The 15952-nt window shown below is 43.2% G+C and overlaps 1 protein-coding gene across 1 annotated transcript in view; it reads right to left on the bottom strand.

Moving 5' to 3' along the window:
• Positions 1 to 15096: 15096 nt before the first annotated feature.
• Positions 15097 to 15952, bottom strand: part of LOC140204123 (fatty-acid amide hydrolase 2-like) — a 77118-nt gene continuing 76262 nt past the window's right edge. Inside the window, exon 11 of the mRNA XM_072270494.1 lies at positions 15097 to 15582. Within this exon, the coding sequence (XP_072126595.1) occupies positions 15407 to 15582 (176 nt within the window). The 3' untranslated portion in view covers positions 15097 to 15406. The remainder of the gene's footprint in view (positions 15583 to 15952) is intronic.

Genomic DNA, 15952 nt, shown 5'->3' with positions numbered 1-15952 from the left:
TCTCCAGCATCCAGGTTCTCAATGACTCTAGATTTTCTGTGACGACATTTCTGATGGCCCACCTTGATTGCAGTTCGTCATTGCCTATCTTCAATGTGCCCAGTCCAATTTCTCCAACCAATGGCCCTCTGGGCTCCTATAGCCCCTGCCGGTCCCTCAACACCAGTGGTACAATATTGCACGGATTTCATCAAAGGTTAGCCACCTTCCGATGGACCATGGTGATCATGACATCGATAGTTCAGTTCCCAAAGAGGGAGGGCACTTCATTGCCCTCCCTAAACCTCTGCTAGTCACTGAAATATTGGACCACCATGTAGCCCACATCCATGGCATTCCCCAGGACACTGTGGACACCAGGGTCTCACACTTCTGGCGAACCTTCTGTCTGTCCTCTGCACCTCAGTGAGTTGGTCCTCTGCACCTCAGTGATTTCGTCTGTTTATTGTCTGCAGGCCAGTGGATAGTCAGAAAGAGCCGATCAGCAAGTGCGGAAGTTTCGGCAAAGCTTTGCTGCCTCTAACCCTTCCACATGGAAGAAGTATCTGCTTTGAGCCGAGTTGGCCCGAGTTGCACACCTCTTCCGCCAATGTTGTGTCACCTTTGAACTGTTTCATGGTTACCAGCTCCAAATGTTCCCTGCAGAGGAGCCAATAGTGGAGGTCACATTGCCTGGGCCCCTGGTTCACCGCCGCCGGAATGCTTGGAGGATCATGGATGACCATCCTAGCTGCCATTGGATCTCAGTAATTTTTGATCTCTGGGTTGTTTCCGGGGTTCAGGATTTACAGGAAACTGCAATTCTTCACAATCATTTATTTTAAAGTATAAGCAAAAGACACAGAGCAGTTGAAGCTAAGTGGGGAGTTGAGAAACAAAGGAGCAAGGAATCAGGCAAAGAGGAAGATGGTGTTTTTGCAAAAATCTGTTGTAATTATAATTCAGATAACAGAAATTCCTTGGATAACAGAGACTAATGAACAGCTACACAATCACAGTATGTGGGTAATGTGCTAGCACTGAGCCAGTTAGAAAGGAAAAGGTGTCAGTTATGCAAACTGCTATACTGGCTCCACCACTAAGTGGAGGCAAAGCACCAGATACAGTATCGTGAAAAATATATGCATTTGTTAAAGGTACAAATTGTTAAAAATACAAATTATATCAGTAAAAAGAAGCTATCATTAAAACTACGATTTTAGTCTTGCAGTAATTCAATTTGTATCTTATAAAAAGTATTTTAAAATACAACCGATTCCAATACTGCCAATCTCGCCGACTGCCACCAGGCCAACCGCTGATGGTGCCCAACAAGACTACTCTGGAGACCTTGTCTGACTGTCCACCCTGCATGCCGACTCCCACAAAATCTTGACCCAGTTCATTGTCCATTCAAGATGATTATACCTCACATCAATCTAGCCACTTACTGACTCCAGGTTCCACCACTCCTCAGGATCACACCTACTTTCCGCTTGTTAGAGAAGTATCAATTTCTCTAACTTCCAGTAATTTTGCCCCTCCCCCTTTCTCTTTATCTATTCTTCACTCTGGTTTTCCTTTTCCCCTCTTACCTGCCCATCACGGCCCTCTGGTATCCCTCATTGTTCCCTTTCTTAAATGATCCACAATCTTCTCCTATTTGATTCCTTCTTTAGGCCCTCACATCTTCCACCTATCACCTCCCAGCTTCTCACTTCATGCCCCCTCCCTCAGCCACTCACCTTCCCTCTGATTCAGTGTCAGCTATCACCTCAAGCTTGTACTCCTTCCCCTTCCCTACTTTCTTATTCTAGCTTCTGCCTTCTTCCTTTCCAATGCTAATGATGCGTCATGGCCTGAAACGTACCCTCATTAAATTCCTTTTTGCAACATTCCAGCATTTTCAGTCTCTCGTGTATCCAATGCTGGGATGCATATCACTAAACGATCTGGCTGAAAATGTATGTGGTCTGATTTGTAAGTTTGCAGAGGGCCTGAAAATTGGCAGAGTTGTGGATAGTGAGGGAGGTTGTCAAAGGATACATCATGATATAAATGAACTGGAAATTTGGTTGGAAAAATGGCAAATGGTGTTTAATCTACAGGTGAGTTATTGCATCTTGCAAAGTCCTCTTTCAATATTTTTATTAGTTTCTACATAGAAGAATACACCCGCTGCTCATACTACCATCCATCACCCACTCCCATAGCTTCCTGTGACCCTGATTGGGGCGTGGGGGGTTTATGCAGATGCTACACCTTGCCCAAGGTGACCTGCAGGCTAGTGGAGAGAAGTAGTGCTTCACACCTTCTTTGGTAGAGATGTACAATATCTCCACCACATCAACCTGGGTTATTATTATTATTATTATTATTATTATTATTATCATCATTGTCGTATTTTTAATTTTTCTCACCTCCAGCTGTTAAAACCTGAGGTATGGGCATAGCCAAGCATATTAATTTCTCAATTGTTGGAAATTCCAAACTATTCTACTGGTGTTTAGTATTGTGGCTTTCTGAAGATTTACATACTATAAATATTACTGTGTAGGCCTAATTGTATAATGTTATTGTGTAGTAACTTTGATGACACCAGTCGTAGATAATACTATTGGGATAGTGTAAGAAACATGTTTTACCTTTAAAACTTCAGGCAATTTTTCAGGGTTTTTAAGAATATTGTTGATATGTATTAATAGGTATGGATAAAGACAAGTACACATTTGTATCAATAATTATGAATATTAATAATTTCCAGTTGTGGTTATTTTTGTAATTGATTTTATCATTATCTGTTGTAACTACAGGGGTTTCCACATCTTCAATTATGTAACTGCATTCATTTTCCTCCCTACAGCAGCTTGCTTTTTGATTGTTTGACCAGATATTACACCAAAAGTTCATTATCTGTGTTTCCTGGTAATTCTGTGCTAGCGTTGGTGACATTTTTGTTTCGATGTCCTGTATAAAACTTTTTCATTGTTCATGAACTGCTAATTGTGTTTTCAGTCAGCTGCATTTCATCTATCTATTTAGTTTTGCTTTGTATAAACGAAGCTTTTGTTTTAATGTATCCATCAATTCTACAATGCTTTTCTTAGCTTGATCATATCTTATAAGGGCTTTGTATTTCTTTAGTATTTCCTTAGCTTTTGCCTTAATTTTCTTGCTTCTTTATCCATTTTATACTCCTTTAATTAGGCTCTTAAGATTTCAGTGTTTTTTCTTAATTTCTTCTGCCATTTTGGTATTTTCATTTCATTACTCAGTTTGCGGTTTCTATTACTGTGTGCCTCTATTCTGGAGCCATTGCGCTGCACTGCTTTTAATGCTGTGCAGTATGTTATTGTGTGTAATTCTTCAAATGTTTCAAGTTTTCCTAAATATGGTAATATAATATCATTGAGAGTAATAACATTTTTTGTAATTTTTGATGATGCACTTTGTTTTGGTATGCATTACTTTTTTGTTGGGTCAGTCCCCATGTATTATGTTAGTCTGGTGTTGAATGTTAGGATAATTTTGTCTGTAAGCTCAGCTCTGTCATCAGCATTCTGTGGAGGCTCCACATCTGTGTTGTTGCTATTATCATCAGCTTGTTGAGCAGTTGTTGATGTAATTCTATCACTCGACATTGATCTGATATTCGTAGGCGATTTACTTGCATGAAGGGTTATTGTACTATAGACTGTTGATGAAGTTTGTCCCTGTAGGCTGCCATGTCAGTCTCAAGTTCCATTACTTGATAATATAGATACATTATGAAGGTGTTTTTCTTCTAATGATGATTCTGTGTGTGTCTTTCTTCTTTTAACTGCTTGCATGGACTCAGTTGTAAGTGGCCTGCTCATCCGAGAATCACCTGCAACAGTCGCACCCTATGATACCGGAAGGCTACATTGAAAGCTGGCTGTACCGTTCTCAGATTCCCTGGTGCCTGCCCGCCTACTCAACAGTGCATCTCTAGTGGTTCGCTTATTGTCATGCTCAGTGGCCATATCACCCTACTCCGTAGACATCTCTCCACTTCTAAAGTGCAAGGGTTTTTAAGAAAGTGCTTTTTATACCTACAGCCAGGGTGTTTGTTTCAGCAGCCCCTAACATGGTGAAGAAACACTGACTAGAGCACTGCCTAATCTGGGTACAGACATGCCTGGATTTGTTTCTGTTTTGATTCACGAGTGGCATTTTATTTCTCACCTGCCCTGCAAATCTGCAGAGTTTTCCCCAATCCACCACCTGGGGATATGCCTGATAGGGGACAGAAAACCCTTCATGGGTTGTTATTATTATTATAAATATAGCAGGATAAAATTTAACTGAAAATTTGGTCAGACAAATGGCAAATAGAGTTTAATCCACATGTGAGTATTGCATCGTTGGTGGGGGGGAATGTAAGAGGAAATTATGTAGTAAAAGTCTCAACTCTCAGCTTAGCTGTTTTGAGGAATCTTGGGGTGAAAGTTCGTAGCTCTCTGAAACTGGAAACACAAGTAGTCAAGGTGGTAAAGAAGGCGTGTGACATGCTTGCCTCCGCCATTTCAGACATTGAATATAAATGTCAAATAATCATGTTGCTACTGTGTTAGACTTTGGTTAGACCACATTTGGAGTATTGTGGGCATTTCATATTTCTACACTATAGGACCATTTAACCTACTCCAAGGTCACTCTGTCCCTTCCCCTCTCACGTAGTCCTCCATTTTCCTTTCAGCCATTTGCATAAGGGTCTATTAAATGTCCCTAATTTTATGTAACTTGCATTTTTAACTCCAAAACATAAAACTAATTGAAAGAAAAACACAGGAGTCTAGGAATGGAAGTTTAATTTCGAGTTTACTGTTAGCAAGACGTACAAATATCATGTGGTAGCATCATGATGTATGCAATTAACATATTTTATGCATAATTTGTAATTAACTATTTAAACAAGCAATAACGCTTAATAAACCAATATATGTACATGATTACTCAATTATTACTGAAATATTAAATACACAGCACTCCTCCCTGCTTAGCTATAAACCCTCAATATAGAATGAATCTCAATAATCCACACAGCATATTATATAATTCAGCACTATATATGGACACCCACAGCATAATAAATATTTAAATTGTCCTATTCAGGCCTAAAGATTTAATCGCTGAGGAGGATTCCTTTCTCTTGCGGGATAATATCTTTCTGAACAAGGGGTTACTCTGCTTGGCCGGTGAGACTTTTGGCTGTGAAAATAATCTCTGCGGAATCCTCTGCGGTGGTTGTAGGAGTTGTCTGAGATTGCAGAGGTGGTTCTAAGGGCTCTGAGGTGGAGGGGGTAGAGCGTGGGAGGCAATTACTGAATGTTCGAGAAATCAATTTCATATTCCATCTGGGTAGCCCCCAACCTCATGTCATGGACGTTGAATTTTTGAACTTCCAGTAATTGGCCTTCATCCTTCACCATTCCCATTCCTCTCACCTTATCTCCTTACCTGCCCATTACCTTCCTCTGGTGCTCCTCCCCATTCCCTTTCTTCCATGGTCTTCCACCCTGTCCTATCAGATTCATTCTTCTCCAGCCCTTTATATCTTTCACCTATCAGCTTCCCAGCTCTTTACTTCCCCATTTTCCTCTCCAGTTTCACCTATCACCAACCACGCTGTACTTCATCCTCACCTCCCCCTACCTCCTTGCTCTAACTTCCCATATTTTTCCCAGACCTGATTAAGGTTCTCAGTCTGAAATGTTGACTGTTTACTCTTTTCCACAGATGCTGCCAGGCCTGCCAACTTCCTCCAGCATTGTGTGTTTTGCATGCCTTTAACTCTAAGGCACTGAGCAAAATTGGTATTTGCTTCCTGTTGGTTATTTCATTTGCTTCAAAGTATTGTTAGATTAGTTCAGTACACGTGACCCAATTACTAATTGTGTAATCAAACTCAACCTTTCTGATGTAATCGGCCATTTCTGATCTGTTTTAAATGGTTGGTATCACCTTGTATTTACAGTTTTTGAACCCTGAACTCTTCCGTTTACTGTCTTAAAAAAATGATTGTGTTTTCCCTTCCAAAGAACGCGTGATGGCTGCTTTCGTTTTAAACTTGACCATCTCTCCATGTGCCACAGTGTTTTTTTTAAACTTACCTTTGCTCCCACTGCATTTTCTTTTATTCTGAACATCTTGCTGCACTCAACAGGTCAGTAGCTGTCTTGGGTTAGTTTTAAAATACCTCGTCCACAATATTATGGTTTGTAACTTCAAAACATTAAAGTAATTCAAAGAAAAACACAGCAGTCCCGGAGTTGAAGGTTAACATTGAGCTTACTTTTAGTGAGGCTTGTGCATATCAGGTGATAGCATGACAATGTATGCAATTAACATATTTTTACATCAAACCGGTAGTTAATTATTTAAATGAACAAGAATGCTTAATCAACCAAAAAACTGCATATACAAGATTATTCAAATATTGAATACACAACAGTAATGACATATAACATTCTCGCACTTTTGCATATAACCCGTAATGAATTCTCTAAACAACAAATGCTTAACTAAACAATATATTTCCAATATTACTCAAATATTACTTTTATCTTAAATACACAACACACTGCCTCTACCACCACCCCTGGCAGTGAATTCTCTTTGTACATCTGTGTTTAAAAAAGACAACTTTTGACACCCCCCTCGATACTTCCATCAAAACGCCTGCATCTTTTGAGGGATCTAGATATATGAACTCCAAGGTCACTCTGTCCTCCAACTGTTAAGAATCCCGCTATTAACCCTCTATTCTGAATTCAAGTTCAACCTTCCAAAATGAATCACTTCACACTTTTCTGGTGAGCTCCATCTGTCACCTCTCAGCTCAAATCTGCATCCTATTAATGTCCCATTGTAACTACGACAACCTAATACACTATCGACAACACCATCAACCTTTGTGTCATCTGCAAGCTTACTAACCTATCCTTCCACTTCCTCATCCAAGTCATTCTTTCTGCAGACAGTGTGGTAGAGGGTGAGAACACACAGCCAGGGGAATGTGGTAGGAGATAAGATGGCAATGTTTAAGAGGCCTCTTAGAAAGGTGTATAAACAAGTAGGGAATGGAGTGATATGGGCCACATACAAGCATAAAGAATTAGTTAGATGGGGTGTAGATATGGTGGCTGAACTGTGCCATATTGTTTTATGTTCTACACTGTCCTCCAACTTGCTGCTGATACATGGTAGAGTGAATCATCCTCATCTTCGGCTTCTGCTTTTTAAACCTGCTCGCTACAAATTCACTCTGAAAGATCTCTTTGTAATTGCATCGATATGTTGAACCCAAAATAGAACTTCTGGGATGTTGACACCCAGGAAATGGAAGCTGCTCACCCTTTCCACAGATGATCCCTCTAGGAGGATTCTTGTGTGTTTCCTCAACGTCCCCTTTCCTGAAGTCCACAATCAATTCCTTGGTCTTACTGATGTTGTGACATCACTCAACCAGCTGATCTATCTTGCTCCTGTATCCCTCCTGAAATTCTGCCAACAATAGTTGTGTCATCAGTAAATTTATAGATGGTATTTGAGCTGTGCCTTGGCACACAGTTGTGGGTGTAGAGTGAGCAGAGCAGTGGGCTAAGGAGACATCTCTGAGGTGCACCAATGTTGAATGTTGGTGAAGAGGAGATGTTATTTTCAATCCAACCTGACTGTGCTCTCCCAGTGAAGTAAAAGATCCATTTGCAGGGGGCCAGGTTTTGTAGTTTGCTGGTTAGAAGTGAGGGCGTTACATCCCCCCATTGCCTCTAGTCTAGGGGTGTCAAGGAAGCAACATAAAAACAAGTGAGAGTGAGAGAGGGAGGGGGAGAAGGGGGGAGGGGGAGAGGGGGAGGGAGTGGGAGAGCAGAAGTAGGAAGGGGAGGGGACAGGGACAGGGAGGTGGGGGAAGCAGATTTGCTCATGTATACTGAGCTATTGGAACAGTACTTTGAAGCAAATGAAGTAGCCAATGAGAAATGAGTGCCAATTTTGCAACGTTCATTAGGTTTAAAGGTATGCAGTTTGCTTCAAAGTTTGACTACTCCAACTAAACCAGCAGAAATGAGCTTTGGTGATATTGTCAAAGTAATACAGGAACACGTAGAACAATAGCCATTGTTGATTGTGGAACACTTTAGGTTTCATAAGCAGAATCAGAAAGAAGTGGCACACATCAAGGTTGCTGGTGAACGCAGCAGGCCAAGCAGCATCTGTAGGAAGAGGTGCAGTCGACGTTTCAGGCCGAGACCCTTCGTCAGGACTAACTGAAGGAAGAGTGAGTAAGGGATTTGAAAGTTGGAGGGGGAGGGGGAGATCCAAAACGATAAGGGAAGACAGGAGTGGGTGGGATAGAGCCAAGAGCTGGACAGGTGATAGGCAAAAGGGGATACGAAAGGATCATGGGACAGGAGGTCCGGGAAGAAAGACAAGGGGGGGAGGGACCCAGAGGATGGGCAAGAGGTATATTCAGAGGGACAGAGGGAGAAAAAGGAGAGTGAGAGAAAGAATGTGTGCATAAAAATAAGTAACAGATGGGGTACGAGGGGGAGGTGGGGCCTAGCGGAAGTTAGAGAAGTCGATGTTCATGCCATCAGGTTGGAGGCTACCCAGACGGAATATAAGGTGTTGTTCCTCCAACCTGAGTGTGGCTTCATCTTTACAGTAGAGGAGGCCGTGGATAGACATGTCAGAATGGGAATGGGATGTGGAATTAAAATGTGTGGCCACTGGGAGATCCTGCTTTCTCTGGCGGACAGAGCGTAGATGTTCAGTAAAGCGGTCTCCCAGTCTGCGTCGGGTCTCGCCAATATATAAAAGGCCACATCGGGAGCACCGGACGCAGTATATCACCCCAGTCGACTCACAGGTGAAGTGTTGCCTCACCTGGAAGGACTGTTTGGGGCCCTGAATGGTGGTAAGGGAGGAAGTGTAAGGGCATGTGTAGCACTTGTTCCGCTTACACGGATAAGTGCCAGGAGGGAGATCAGTGGGGAGGGATGGGGGGGACGAATGGACAAGGGAGTTGTGTAGGGAGCGATCCCTGCGGAATGCAGAGAGAGTGGGGGAGGGAAAGATGTGCTTAGTGGTGGGATCCCATTGGAGGTGGCGGAAGTTACGGAGAATAATATGTTGGACCCGGAGGCTGGTGGGGTGGTAGGTGAGGACCAGGGGAACCCTATTCCTAGTGGGGTGGCAGGAGGATGGAGTGAGAGCAGATGTACGTGAAATGGGGAAGATGTGTTTAAGAGCAGAGTTAATAGTGGAGGAAGGGAAGCCCCTTTCTTTAAAAAAGGAAGACATCTCCCTTGTCCTAGAATGAAAAGCCTCATCCTGAGAGCAGATGCGGCGGAGACGGAGGAATTGCGAGAAGGGGATGGCGGTTTTGCAAGAGACAGGGTGAGAAGAGGAATAGTCCAGATAGCTGTGAGAGTCAATAGGCTTATAGTAGACATCAGTGGATAAGCTGTCTCCAGAGACAGAGACAGAAAGATCCAGAAAGGGGAGGGAGGTGTCAGAAATGGACCAGGTAAACTTGAGGGCAGGGTGAAAGTTGGAGGCAAAGTTAATAAAGTCAACGAATCTGCATGCGTGCAGGAAGCAGCGCCAATGCAGTCGTCGATGTAGCGAAGGAAAATTGGGGGACAGATACCAGAATAGGCACGGAACATAGATTGCTCCACAAACCCAACAAAAAGGCAGGCATAGCTAGGACCCATACGGGTGCCCATAGCTACACCTTTAGTTTGGAGGAAGTGGGAGGAGCCAAAGGAGAAATTATTAAGAGTGAGGACTAATTCCGCTAGGTGGAGCAGGGTGGTGGTAGAGGGGAACTGATTAGGTCTGGAATCCAATAAGAAGTGTAGAGCTTTGAGACCTTCCTGATGGGGGATGGAAGTATATAAGGACCGGACGTCCATGGTGAAAATAAAGCGGTGGGGGCCAGGAAACTTAAAATCATCGAAAAGTTTAAGAACGTGAGAAGTGTCATGAATATAGGTCGGAAGGGATTGAACAAGGGGTGATAAAACAGTGTCGAGGTATGCAGAAATGAGTTCGGTGGGGCAGGAGCAAGCTGAAATAATGGGTCTACCTGGACAGGCAGGTTTGTGGATCTTGGGTAGGAGGTAGAAACGGGAAGTGCGGGGTGTGGGAACTATAAGGTTGGTAGCAGTGGATGGGAGATCTCCTGAGCGGATAAAGTCGGTGATGGTGTGGGAGACAATGGCCTGGTGCTCCTTAGTGGGGTCACGATCGAGGGGTAAAGAAGAGGAGGTATCCGCGAGTTGTCGCTGTGCCTCGGCAAGGTAGAGGTCAGTACGCCAGACTACAACAGCACCCCCCCTTATCGGCGGGTTTAATAATAAGGTTAGGATTAGTGCGGAGGGAGTGGAGAGCAGAGCATTCCGAAGGAGTGAGGTTGGAATGGGGACAAGGTGCGGTGAAGTCGAGACGGTTGATGTCCCGTCGGCAGTTAGCGATAAAGAGATCCAGAGCAGGCAGAAGACCAGAGCGGGATGTCCATGAAGAAGAGGCGGGTTGAAGACGGGAGAAGGGGTCGTCGGTGGGGGTGGAAGAGTCCTTGCCGAAGAAGTAGGCTCAGAGACAGAGACGGCAGAAGAAAAGTTCCGCATCATGGCGAACACGGAACTCGCTGAGGTGTGAGTGAAGGGGGACAAAGGTGAGGCCCTTACTGAGGACAGAGCGCTCTGCCTCTGACAGTTGAAGGTTGGAGGGGATGATAAAGACCCGGCACGTATGAAAGCTGGGATCAGAGTGGGGAGGTGGGAGGCTGGGGGTGTCAATGGAGAGGGGAGGGTTGGGGTGAGAGGAAGATGGAGCCTCTGAGGGCCCAGGAGTTGACAGTGGGATCTGAGGAAGACGGGGCTGCAGAGTGGTGGTGGGGGAAGGGAAGACGGGAGTCACAACAGCAGCACATAAAGACCCGGCCTGGAGTTCAAGGCTGGCGTCGCAGTTGGTGGTTGCGCAATCGCTGTGAAGGTGTCCATGGTCGTTGCTGGAGTCTGGGTTTTGATTATGCCCTGAGGTGTTGGAGCCGCCGAGATCAATGGCAAGCTGAAGTTCATGCCTGCTAGCGTCGGGGCTGGCAGGCTCTGGAGTCCGTAGATGTAGGATCTTGCGATCTTTGCCTAACGTGACAAAGTCAAAAAAACGGCGATTGCAGGCGTGAATCCGACGGAAGATGAAATAACGGGCAGGACCATTACAGATGGCGAAGAAAGTGTCCCGAAGGTGTGGAAGGGTCTGGGATAGGGACACCAAATACCTCCTCATGGCGGAGAGGGTCGCCTTCAGAGCTTGACGGGAGAAGCGGCGAGAGGCAGAGTCAATAAAATGTGAGTACCTGGGATCCTCAGAAGGTCCAAATTGAGAGGCTTGGAAATGAATCCTACAGATGCTGCTTGGCCTGCTGCGTTAACGTCGACTGCACCTCTTCCTGCAGATGCTGCTTGGCCTGCTGCGTTAACGTCGACTGCACCTCTTCCTACAGATGCTGCTTGGCCTGCTGCGTTAACGTCGACTGCACCTCTTCCTACAGATGCTGCTTGGCCTGCTGCGTTAACGTCGACTGCACCTCTTCCTACAGATGCTGCTTGGCCTGCTGCGTTCCTCCTACTTTCAAATCCCTTACTCACTCTTCCTTCAGTTAGTCCTGACGAAGGGTCTCGGCCTGAAACGTCGACTGCACCTCTTCCTACAGATGCTGCTTGGACTGCTGCGTTCACCAGCAACTTTGATGTGTGTTGCTTGAATTTCCAGCACCTGCAGAATTCCTGTTGTTTCAGAAAGAAGTGGAGTCCATTTCAGTGTATGTGGCTGAATTGAGGAGTTTACCTGAGCATTGTCAGTTTGGTAATGGGCTTAACTATACACCGAGAAATTGTCTGGTTTCTGGAATCTTTAAAGAAAGCATTCAAAAACTACTCCTAACTGAAGAACAGTGTATAGTTAAAAGATCAGTTCAAATTACTGTATCAATGGAAACTGCAGACAGACATGCAATTAAGTTGCAGTCAGGAATGAAAGTGAACAAAATTGCATTGTCAGAATCTGGCCTGAAGTGTGAAAGTGATAAAGTCAGTGGTGCAACTACAACAGTTTTTCCAGCAACATACCTAAGAAACCTCCTGATATGTTGAACTGGTAGTTACTTGCAAAATGTGGATTGGTTTTAAGCTGGAAAAGAGTTCAAGGAGCTTCAGGAAAGTTGCAAGCATTCGGCTTTTGCGAGTACAAAGAACTAGAATCTGTTCTGCACAGACTAAGGCAATTGCATGAGCTTCAAGTGGGAGACAAAAAGCTGCTTGTAAAGGCAGACATCCCACCCTGCAAAAACTCATTTCAGGGAGGTAGCACCCCTCCACAACCCTGGTCGACCTCCAAGGGTGTATGTAATACTTTGATTTTGTCTAATCTGTAAACCAAGTTGGGTATATGCAGCAAATGTGACATTAAAATATGTACTTATATTATATTATATTATCATGTTTATTCTACTACAACTTTAAGCAAGTCTACAGGGAGTTTGGCCTCATCACGTAGGACATCAATAGCGTAGCTCCTTAGCAGCTAGCCAGCTAGTTTAAATCAGGGGTCCCCAACCTTCTTTGCACTGCGGACCGGTTTAAACTTGATGATATTCTAGTGGATGGACTGGCCGGCCCTGGGTGGGGTGGGGGGTGGGGGGATTGGTGTTAAACGGCACCGGAATACAGGTGAAAAGTCAACTATAAGTCACTTGTAAGAGGCTAATACAATCAATTTCATTTCTAAAGGGGTTTATCTAACTAATTTAATATTAAACACACAGCGCATATTTTCCTCGCATGAATATAGTGTTAAGTCAATTATAACAGCGGTTCCAAGCCTCCAGGCCGTGAAGAATGCAGCAGTACAGCGGTAGCCAGAACGCACCCAGCACATCTTTAAGAAAAAAGCCGAAATAAACAAGCTAATTGATTAGGTGCCGCCCGGCACGTAAATGTCGGCCCAGATAAGAGACGACACAATCGGCAATCGCCTCTGATCTGAGCCGACATTTATGTGCCGGGCTGCACATAATTAATTAATTTGTTTATTTCAGCTTTTTTCTTAAAGATGTACTGGGTGCGTTCCGGCCACTGCTGTATTCTTTGTGGCCCGGAGGTTGGGGACCATTGAATTATAAGTCACTTATAAGTCAATAGCATCATAACATTTTAAGTAATGTTTGGATATTAAACACACAGCGCATATTTTCCTCGTATGAACATATAAAATCATTGCAACACACCAATATCGCTGAATCAGTAGGAGCCCCGGGCTTGTTTTCCTGCAACAAGATGGTCCTATCGAGGTGTGATGGGAGACAGCAATATTCGAAGGGGGCTCCTTATGTCCAGTCTATTCCGCAATTTAGTTTTCGTTGCATTCATTGCAGAAAACCTCGCTTCGCAGAGATATGTTGGAAATGGAAGCAACGTTTTTAGTGCTTTCGTGGCTATCTCAGGATACTCAGCCTTGACTTTGATCCAGAATGCCGGCAGAGATGTTATGTCAAATATACTTTTCTGCCCGCTATCATCTGCAAGCTCGAGGAGTTGATTTTTTTCCCGCGCTGACATGGATGATTCACCGAGGACATTCACAAATGGGTCACAGACCCATTCCTTTGCACGCCTTGGGTCACTGATGACCTCGCATGTGTTAAAATTCAACAGTGCGTGACAGGGAATGAGGAAAGGTGCAGCTGACATATATCGCCAAATCATATCGTCTCCTCGTGGCCTCGTGGTTGGGGACCACTCTCAGCACGAAGAGAGACAAATCAGGATGCTCGCTCTCCCTCTCCCTCTCAAAAAAATCTATTTCTGGGATATTGTATATAATTTCCAGGTGTCAGGGAGCCACTATCGACATGCGGGAGACTCCCGGAACTTCCGGGAGAGGTGGGATGTCTGTAAAGGTAGATGCAAAGACCAAAGCTCAGCTGGATAAATGGAAGGCCAAAAACAAAGGAGTCAATGGAGATATGAAAACAGAGTATTTGTCAGATGATTTTGTGGATATGGAAACCAAGGGCTGAAATCAGATTGTATAGGGAACAATAGAAGGATTAATAGGAGAACACTCCAGTAAACTAAAGGACCTTCCTAAGATCAAGATGCACAATCAAGAAGAAGAAAAAGGAGGGAAGAAATGGAGAGAAAGAATCAGAATGAGAAAGAGAGTAGTGTGAAGGAGAGAAGGAATATGAGAAAGGAACAGAAAAGGATTGAAGTGGATCCAGAGAGAGAAGAGGAGGAGAAAGGTGCTACCACTGTCTGAACCACTTCCTGCAGTCTCAGAGTCAACTCCTACAACCACCATGGAGGAGGCTCCAGAACCTGAGATTGTTTCCACAGCCACAGGTCTCACCCGCCTAGCAGAGTGATCCGACTTGTCAGGAAAGATGTTATCCCACAAGAGTAGAAAATCCTCCACAGCAATGAATTCATTAAGCCTGAATGGGACAATTTAAATATTTATTATGCTGTGAATGTCCATATATAGTAGCTGTATTATACAATATACTGTGTATATAGCTGAGAAGCATTCTCTTTTGAGCTGGTTTATAACTAAGCAGGGAGTACTGTTGTGTAGTTAATATTTCAGTAATATTGAATGATCGTGTATATGTATTGGTTGATTAAGCATTCTTGTTCCTTTTAAAAATTAATTAGAATTTATATGTAAAAATATGTTAATTGCATATGTCACCATGCTACCACATGATACATGTGTACCTGACGTAAAGTAAACACAAAGTTAGACTCAAATTTCAGACTTTCATGTCTTCCTTTGAATTAATTTAAAGTTTTGAAGTTACAAAGCAAAACAATGTAAGAAACAGTTTTGCTGAAAGGTTACAAATAATGAAAAAGATCTACACAAAACTGTTTAAACTGACTGTAATGATTTTTTAATACGTCAAAAGAAAAAAATCTGCTAAATTTCAGGTTATGAAAAGAGTAATTAAATCCTGCAATTCATAAAAGAATTCTAGAGGTATGTACTCTTTTAGAAGAAAACTTTAATGAAAACTTTGAGTGTACTAGATTAGCTTTAACTGCAACTGATAGAATGAATGATCATACACAACTTTGCATTATTAATACAACTTGTTTGATACAGTGTACAGATTTATCCATTAGAGTTGAAAGGTACTAAAATGGGAGCAATGTAAAACTATATGCAACAGTGCTCTGCCAAAATTATATTTCTCATTTGCATTGCTATTGAACTGATAGAATGTGATTATTTCTTGAAGAAGAAAATATTGAAATTTGGTTTTGTATCTCTTATTGAGTAGCAATATTTAATAAATATTGTTTAAGCAGGAACAAATTAATTTGAAATATATTTAGGGAGCGCCTGGATTTTGCCAGCCACCAAAGGCACTCTCCAAATGTCGAGCCACTCCTAGACAAAGGTGGTCACAATGGTGATTGGCTACAAGCTGAATTCCGACTGGCAGTCCATGTTTGCTCAACCCAAGGGGACACTGAGTCACTGGCAGTCCAAGCAGATTAAAAATAGCTAAAACAGGAAGTTACAAACATAATTAATTACAAACTTTTAAATGAAGCTTACACTGTAAAATAATTGAAAGAATAGGATCTTTATTTCGGGTGAAAAATCTCTAAAATTCTTCTAAATTATCAATGCAAAAAACTTAAAGAAGTAAAATATAACTAGGTGCCAAAGCAACACACTCAAAATGCTGGAGCAATTCAGCAGGCCAGGCAGCATCTACAGAAAAGAATAAACAGTTGATGTTTTGGGTTAAGATTCCTCATGAAGGATCTTGGCCTGAAACATCGACTATCTACTCATTGCCATAGATGCTGCCTGACCTGCTGATTTCCTCCAGCATTCTGGGTGTGTTGCCTCCGATTTCCAGCATCTG

The sequence above is a fragment of the Mobula birostris genome, chromosome 10 (assembly GCF_030028105.1).
Source record: "Mobula birostris isolate sMobBir1 chromosome 10, sMobBir1.hap1, whole genome shotgun sequence".
In the NCBI taxonomy this organism is placed as follows: Eukaryota; Metazoa; Chordata; class Chondrichthyes; order Myliobatiformes; family Myliobatidae; genus Mobula; species Mobula birostris.
Note: the sequence above shows the minus strand (reverse complement) of the source record. Positions and strands in the feature narration are given on the sequence as shown.